Consider the following 9374-nt stretch of genomic DNA (forward strand, 5'->3'; position numbering starts at 1 on the left):
TGGGTAAATATGTGCGTGAAAGCAAGCTGTGTTTGCTGGGGTGTGATGCCCGGCCTGGTGGGTAAATATGTGCGTGAAAGCAAGCTGTGTTTGCTGGGGTGTGATGCCCGGCCTGGTGGGTAAATATGTGCGTGAAAGCAAGCTGTGTTTGCTGGGGTGTGATGCCCGGCCTGGTGGGTAAATATGTGCGTGAAAGCAAGCTGTGTTTGCTGGGGTGTGATGCCCGGCCTGGTGGGTAAATATGTGCGTGAAAGCAAGCTGGGTTTGCCCTCCCTCCTCCAAACCCCACTCTAGCTTCCCTGCCTGTGGAAGTACGGGTCATCACTGTGACCTTGAGGTGGTTTTTAAAAAAGGGTGAAATCTGAGAGTGATGGTTTAACACATGTTATGGATGCCTCCCCCAACACACACACACACACACACACACACACACACACACACACACACCCCTCGAACACACACACCAGCATTACAAACAGTGACTGTTGAGTGGACACTCAGCCCATATTTGGACTAACTATGCTATTCTGTGCTTGTATCTCTGTGTGCATACTAGTGGTCCGTGTCAGCTGTGGACCTCAGTGGACACGCTCATGGACGGGCTAAACGTTAGCAGGTCCACCAGATCAGGCTAATAAGAGGACTACGGCTACACATCAATTATGCAGCTCTATTTAAAAAGCACCACTCTCATCACGTCACTGTTCATGCTCCAGAACAACCTGAGGGGATCTGAATGCTATTTTGACAAGGTGTGTGGTGTGTGTGTGTGTGTGTGTGTGTGTGTGTGTGTGTGTGTGTGTGTGTGTGTGTGTGTGTGTATGTGTGTGTGTGTGCGTGCGTGAGTGAGTGTATGTGTGTGTGAGTGAGTGTGTGTGTGTGTGCATGCGTGCATGTGTGTGTGTGTGTGTGTGTGTGTGCGTGCGAGACTATTTGGGCAAAACACTGTTCATGTCCCAGGATGACCTAAGTGTATCTATGCCAGGGGATTGAACATTCCGTTCCAGGCCAGTGGCAGTCCAGCGTACTAAGACTAGTACTGATTATAGATGTACTGGTGTACTGATGTACTAATGTTATGATGTACTGGTGTGTATTTTAGCACTTTGAGATCTGTGATGAAAAGTGCATTATAAATAAAATGTATTATTATTACTATTATTATTATTATTTATTATTGTATCACTATCAGTGTACTGGTATACTATATGTAGCCTGGAGGACTGAGTGACTGTGTCCCCACCTCTGCTAAAACCCTCAACACCTGCTGTGTATTGATATTAACAGAGATATAAGATAGGACAGAGAATAATTAATAACACAGTATATAACTCTAGTTCTCTTGACATTGGTTCAACTCTGTTCCAAGGGGTGTGTGATGGGTGATGCGAGAGGTGTGGCCATATGAACTGTGCCCACGGCAGAGCCGCCGGACTGCAGTGCATTGTGGGAACTCACCTCCGAGGGCAGTATGGGCTGACCGCAGGCAGCACATTTGGGAGCCAGGACCCTGCAGGATGAGGTAATGAGGAGAAGGAGTTAGTGAAGGAGGAAATGATGACACAACACACACACACACACACACACACACACACACACACACACACACACCTACACACACACACACACACACACACACACACACTCACACCTACACACACACACACACACACACTTCACACCTACACACACACACACACACACACTGCACACACACACACCTACACACACACCTACACACACTCACACACACACACACACACCTACACACACCTACACACACACACACACCTACACACACACCTACACACACACACACACACACACACACACACACACACACACACACCGTGTGGAAAGCAAGCTGCGTTTGCTGGGGTGTGATGCCCGCCTGGTGGGTAAATATGTGCGAGCAAGCTGGGTTTGTTCTCCCTCCCTCCAAACCCCCACTCTAGCTTCCCCTGCCTGGGAAGCAATGGTCATCACTGTGACCTTGAGGTGGTTTTTTAAAAAGGGTGAAATCTGAGAGTGATGGTTTAACACATGTTATGGATGCCCTCCCCAACACACACACACACACACACACACACACACACACACACACACCGGGGTGGTCCCTCAACACACACACCAGCATTGGCTAAACAGTGACTGTTGAGTGGGACACTCAGCCCATATTTGGACTAACTATGCTATTCTTGTGCTTGTATCTCTGTGTGCATACTAGTGGTCCTGTGGTCAGCTGTGGACCTCAGTGGACACACCATGGACGGGCTAAACGCTAGCAGGTCCACCAGATCAGGCTAATAAGAGGACCACGGGCTACACATCAATTATGCAGCTCTATTTTAAAAAGCACCACTCTCATCACGCCACTGTTCATGTCTAGAACAACCTGAGGGGATCTGAATGCTATTTTGACAAGGTGTGTGGTGTGTGTGTGTGTGTGTGTGTGTGTGTGTGTGTGTGTGTGTGTGTGTGTGTGTGTGTGTGTATGTGTGTGTGTGTGCGCAGGAGGAGTGCATGTGTGTGTGAGTGAGTGTGTGTGTGTGTGCATGCGTGCATGTGTGTGTGTGTGTGTGTGTAGACAGACTATTAAAGGCAAAACACTGTTCATGTCCCAGGATGACCTAAGTGTATCTTCCATGCTAGGGATTGAACATTCTGTTCCAGGCCAGTGGCAGTCCAGCGTACTAAGACTAGTACTGATTATAGATGCAATTGGTGTAATTGATGTACTAATGTTAGATGTAATTGGTGTGTATTTTAGCACTTTGAGATTCAGGATGAAAAGTGCATTATAAATAAAATGTATTATTATTACTATTATTATATTATTTATTATTGTATCACTATCAGTGTAATGGTATAATTATATGTAGCCTGAGGACTGAGTGACTGTGTCCCCACCTCTGCTAAAAACCCCCAACAATCCGCTGTGTATTGATATTAACAGAGATATAAGATAGGACAGAGAATAATTAATAACACAGTATATAACTCTAGTTCCCTTGACATTGGTTCAACTCTGTTCCAAGGGGTGTGTGGGATGGGTGATGCGAGAGGTGTGGGCTATAGATCCGTGCCCACGGTAGAGCGGACTGCAGTGCATTGTGGGGAACTCACCCTCCCAGGGGCAGTATGGGCTGACCGTGAGGCGTTACATTTGGGAGCCAGGACCCTGCAGGATGAGGTAATGAGGAGAAGGGAGTTAGTGAAGGAGGAAATGATGACACAACACACACACACACACACACACACACACACACCACACCTACACACACACACACACACACACACACACACACACTCACACCTACACACACACACACACACACACACACCTACACACACACACACACACACACACCTACACACACACCTACACACACACTCACACACACACACACAATACCACACACACACCCACACACACACACACCTACACACACACCTACACACACACACACACACACACACACACACACACACACACACACACCTACACACCAAAAACCACTGAGACCACAATGAGGGCTGCAAGATTACAGGAGCAGAATGGACGACCATGTGTTTAAATCTGTCCACTGCGTTCGCTACACTCTCTCTCTCTCTCTCTCTCTCTCTCTTTCTGTTTCACCCTCTCTTTAAGTCGCTCCCTCTTTTGAAATGCTGTCACAGATGTATACGCCAAGGCAAGACTAGAGAGGGAGAGAAAAAGAGGTGTGTGTGTGTGTGTGTGTGCGTGTGTGTGTGTGTGTGTGTGTGTGTGTGTGTGTGTGTGTGTGTGTGTGTGTGTGTGTGTGTGTGTGTGTGTGCGCGTGTGTGTGCGTGTGTGTGTGTGTGTCTGAGTGGAAGAGATGTGAAGCCAGCTTAGCAGATGTGCTGGCGTGGACTGTGACTCTTGAGTTCTGCAGTCCCCAGAAAAGAGAAGGAAAAGTGCTGTGAGGAGAACAAAAGGATCGGATGTCCACACATGGACGACACCTGATTGTCTGACACCTTCTTTTCCGAATGCAAAGACAGCAAGACACACACACACCCCTACACATATACAAACCAACACACACACACACACACACACACACACATGCAAAAACACTCATAAATCCTTCTCGGCCCCTGATCAAAAAGCAGAAATATGTGAAAGAACAACACACTGAAAGCTTGCTTTCAAGTAGCCTGAATTAGAACTGAAGCACCATTATATGTGTAGAACTGTTTGTTTTACTTCCACAACAGAATTCATCCTCACAGTAATTATATGTGAGTGTGTAACTGCCAGCATACTTTAAAGCATATTCTGAGCTCAGCTATGAATGTACAACACTTTAGATGCACCTCATGATCACCATTGTGTGCAAGGCTCCCACAAGACTATATGACAATATGTCATCAGTGTTGGCTCATAACTAGCCTATGAGGAAATGCTATTCTCACAGGGTGTGTGTGTGTGTGTGTGTGTGTGTGTGTGTGTGTGTGTGTGTGTGTGTGAGAGAGAGAGAGAGGGGGCAGAGAAAGAAGTGTGTATGTGTATGTGTGTGTGTGTGTGTGTGAGTAAGAGTAGAGAGAGAGAGAGAAGAGAGACTGAGACTAGTTGGGACAACACTCCACATTCTGTGACCCGTGGACCCCTGTCTTTCTAGTTTCTACTTTCCTTTCCTGTCCTCTCTCTCCTTCCTTCTCTCTTCCCCTCTACTTATTCACATTCACATGCAAACACACACACACACACACACACACACCTCCCACCACCCATTTGACATCCCTGTGGGGACAGCAGGCTAAGCTCTGCTCTGCTGTCACAACATAATGTCAATCTGAACACTCCGAGGGGGTCCCCCATGTTTCTCTTGTTGCACTTTGTTTCAGCAACAAAAGCTCCCTGTCAGTGTAAACACAGTGTCCCCCAGGGGGGCACACAGGGGGCATATCCCCCACCCACCCAAGAGCTTTCCAAATAGCTCACAACAACAGCTAACACAACAGCATTCCCAGAGCCGAACCATAACTGCATAATAATTACCACCTGTGTGCAACACAGTTCTGAATCCTGAGTTCTGATTCCAATGGACCGTATGCACAAAAGGCTCTCCAGGTAGCTAATTTGTTTCCAGTGGAGCCAGGTGTGTTTGAGCCTGCCTCTATTGTTAATGCAATTACTGTCTACACGGACCCGGTTGGCTGTTGCACTTAGTGAATCACACGATTTATGTTTGCGTTAAAATTGTTATTATTGGGCAAACAATATTTTCATTGTTGGAGTGAACATGTAAGGAGCAGAATATAACAGAAAATACCAGCTAACTCTTCAACACAGCTAACTCTTCAACACAGCTAACTCTTCAACGGAAACAAATGAGCTGAAGAGCCTTTCGTGCATAAGGTCCATTGTTAGTTCTGGAGTGTTGATCATTTCTATCAGACGTCTGCAGTACTGTACATATGCTAAGGAGTTATTTTATTCCCTTGCTACTGTGGCTATGTATTTGGTTTCCTCTGTATGCACTTTGTACTGTATCTTGTTCAAACAAATTCATTGGACTGGAACTTTGTAACTCTGTATGTGCAATCAGTAGTGGGCTGGGCACATAAAGTCAGATCACACATAAACACATGGTATGAGGTTAAATATTTGTATACAAACCTACACAGTATAAGGCCTAGTCCACACGTACCAAACCGATCTTTTTTTCCTCCGTCTTCCCTGGAACCGTATCAAGAATATTTGCGTCCAAACGGATCCATCTCAACACCTACTCAACACGTTACTTCATATCCCAGGCGCATAACCTTTCAAGTGTAGGCTTTACAAACAGACAGAATAGGCTCTGACAGAAATGGCTAGTGCAAAGGAAACCAGAATTGTTTGTGTGGACTGATGGTGAACTGTCAACTGTAGTCAACTGTAAAACTAATAAACTTCATTTTTACGGTTTGTGAAGGGTGCAGTCCCGTCCTTTATTTGGCTAACGCAGGTAGGCTACAAATAATCTCCTTTACTTTCTTTGGTTGTAGGATAGTCCGCGATTCACATTAGTTTTGGCTATCACCGCAATTAGGCTACTAAACACAAGGCCTACCCAAGTTCTAGGCTATTCCGTCGCCACATTTATAATATTGTTATAAAACCTTCGTTAGTAACAGTCAATACTTTTGCCTGCATCAAATCGTGCATTCGCATTCAGTGCGCTATCGGCTTAACATGAGTTCTAAGCATCTTTGTATGGTCATCTGACTTCACTAGACGGTGAATGCATGTATATATATTGTAAGGCATGTAAAATAAATGAATGACACTGGCACTATGCACAAATTAATGTAAACTTACACCGCACTTCCCTAATAACTTAAGTTCTCTCGCGTCACAGACAGTAGCTAGAATGCATAAAAAACACCGGGAAAAACAGTGTTCAGTCCACCAAGTCCACCAAGGCTATCGCCTTTCCAGTTGTGATATTTATCTTACGGGTGTAATCGTGAGGTAATGCCATGTATGAAAACTAGTATTGTTAGGCAATACTATAAGTGTCAAGTCCAGGGCAGCTGAGGTGTGGCGATGACATCATCGATAACGTAAGTAGGATATCTTGGTTTAAGCTGTCCAAACGAATTCAAAAAGGGCTCACGGTTTCAGATTTTTCCACTCTGGGACCAGGTTTCAAAAAAGTCTTGGTTTAGGGCAGTGCGTTTACAGGATTCGTTTGGACGCTCGGCCAAGACGAAGCAAAACCTGTGCGTTTAACCCAAAAAGCGTCTCCGTGTGGACGGGCCCTAAGGCTAAACATGTGTAGCCCAGGCTGGGAATTTCACCATTCTGGGGGCAAGGCCACTTGGCCTTCAGTTGGGCATATTTGGTGGGGGGCACAAAGGCCACATGTCAGGGCACCAAGGCCAAAGTTAACTATACAGTAGTAGGCTATAAAAATGATCAAAGTTGTATTTAGCCTATTCACTGCAGTAGACCTGCATCACTGTATGAAACATGTACAAACATGAAACGTGACATATTACATATAACTGTAAATCATCTGATCATCTAATAAAAACAGATATCTAGGCTATATATAAAATTTATTTTATATTTGGCCTGCTATGAAATCATGTATTGAACAATTTAAATGTAGCACAGCTCAGCTTTAAGAAACTCAAATAGCCTAGATGCATGCTTAGCATTTTTTGATCATTAAGGCTACTTTCACAAACTCTTAGTCAGCTGTCCTCTGATTTATCAATATCTAGGCGATATTTGTAACATTTATTTTGTATTTGGCCCGTTATGAAATCATGTGGAACAATTTAAACACATTGTAAAACTTAAAGCCCAAATTTGGAGACATCCATGCATGTCGAAATTTACTGCAAATTCAACTGGATTACTCTGAAACAGCTAACTGTTCAGGGGAGTTCGGTAAGGTCTGCTGTTTAGGTTTGTCATGTGTTAAAAGAAGGGTTCGTGAAGTATTCCACCGAGATGAATGGGTAGGGAGATCATGGGCCTTAAAACCTTCAGTAGAATGTATGATTAAATTGAATTATATTATTTACTTTTCTGTGAACCGTTCAACACAGCAATTATCGGCTAACATCGTTTAAAAGGTGAGAAAAAAGCTCTTTCATGTGATACTTGTGATGTCTGTGTGATGAATAGGCTACTTCAGAGTAGTTCAACTGAGAAGAATGGGTGAATTTGGACGCACTTTCTTGCTGTCACTTTCTCCACTGCGTAAAAGACTAAATTAATTTGCTGTGAATGCTAAGATTATGACAGGCCACAGGCTAAATAAAAAATCGCTATCAGTAGGACACAGAGCAGAATATTGAAAGAAGGGGCACCAAGGCCACCGTGGCCTGTAAACCTATGATTTTCAAAGGGGCTCCACGGGTTAGCATAAAGGGGCTCACGGCGGCCATGGCCGTCATGGCCGCTGTGAAATTCCTACCCTGGTGTAGTCTATACAATATTGATGGTGTTATTGTGATTGCCCCTTGAGTTAACATATATATATATATATATATATATATATATATATATATATATATACTGTACTTTTTTATTCATTTTGTAGAAAAAGTGATGCAGTGGACAAAAAACAGGTTGCTGGAAGACTTTAGTGCTAAACACACACACACAGACACAAACATACCTGTGGTAGTCTTTGACGCAGTAGATCTTGTTCTCTGTGTCCACGGTGAAGGGGACTCCATCCAGACTCTCGTTGCAGATGACGCAGCGGAAGCAGCCGGGATGGTAAGACTTACCCAGGGCCTGCAGGATCTGAGCAGTGTGTATACAGTGTGTGTGTGTTGGGGGTAGAGAATACCGATCATACACCAGAAACAACCAAATACAACCACTGTGCCCTGTGTCTGAATGATGGGAGAGAAGTGCAGTGGTAGTTAGGAAATCAACCATTTAAACATATACAAATATAACACACATTATAGAGCACACACAACCACAACAACACCATTGCTCTTTTTTATATCTGAGGTGTGCAAGTGTGTGTGTGTGTGTGTGTGTTGTGTGTGTGTGCATGTATCTGTAAATAGACCTGTGTGTGTGTGTGTGTGTGTGTGTGTGTGTGTGTGTGTGTGTGTGTATGTATGTAATGTGTGTGTGTGTGTGTGTGTGTGTGTGTGTGTGTGTGTGTGTATGTATGTATGTAATGTGTGTGTGTGTGTGTGTGTGTGTGTGTGTGTGCGCATGCGTGTATGCATGTGTGGAAATATCCAGACAGAGCCCCCACCCTTTCCACACTCTCCTCTCTATCCAACACTCAACTCTGCCCTCCACCCCTCCCCCTCCTCCCCCTCCTCCCCCCTAGCCATCTCAGCCCACCCTTTCACCCCCTTCCCTACTAATGAGAAATGTGTGTGTGTGTGTGTGTGTGTGTGTGTGTGTGTGTGTGTGAGCGCGTGTGGTGTGCGTGCATGCGTGTGGACGGATATGCCATCCAGCTGTATCGTCCTCTTGCACTGTCCCCCACATTCCAGTGTTAAGAGCTTGTGGCAGAAAAACACATCTGTAGGGCCACCTCACTGAACAAAGGGACATTGATCTGGTTTGCGGAGGGTTGTGGCTGTTCAGTGGAGACTGTGGCTGTTCAGTGGAGACTGTGTGCTATTTCCTCTGCTAATGTAAAAACATGGGGTGGGGGTGTCATGTAAAGGAAATCGCTGTTTGGAGTATGTAGGCTGAAAATGAACAGAGGCCTCTCCTCCAAAGGATTGTGTCCTTACTTTACCTGCATGTGTGCTAGTTTGTGTGTGTGCATGCGTGCGTGTGTGTTTGTGTGTGTGACAGAGAGACAGAGATGAGGAGGAAAATTAGAAAGATATAGGCTCTGTGTGTGAGAATAAGGCATTGTGTG

General features: G+C 45.0%; 1 protein-coding gene across 1 annotated transcript in view; it reads right to left on the reverse strand.

The window, feature by feature from the left end:
- LOC125305447 (Wilms tumor protein 1-interacting protein) overlaps positions 1–9374 on the reverse strand; it is a 40179-nt gene that overhangs the window by 6369 nt on the left and 24436 nt on the right. The window contains exons 5-6 of the mRNA XM_048260159.1: positions 8148–8278; positions 1459–1510 (exon numbers count right to left, since the gene is read on the reverse strand). Coding sequence (XP_048116116.1) covers positions 1459–1510; positions 8148–8278 — 183 coding nt within the window. The remainder of the gene's footprint in view (positions 1–1458; positions 1511–8147; positions 8279–9374) is intronic.

The sequence above is a fragment of the Alosa alosa genome, chromosome 13, assembly GCF_017589495.1.
Source record: "Alosa alosa isolate M-15738 ecotype Scorff River chromosome 13, AALO_Geno_1.1, whole genome shotgun sequence".
NCBI lineage: Eukaryota > Metazoa > Chordata > Actinopteri > Clupeiformes > Clupeidae > Alosa > Alosa alosa.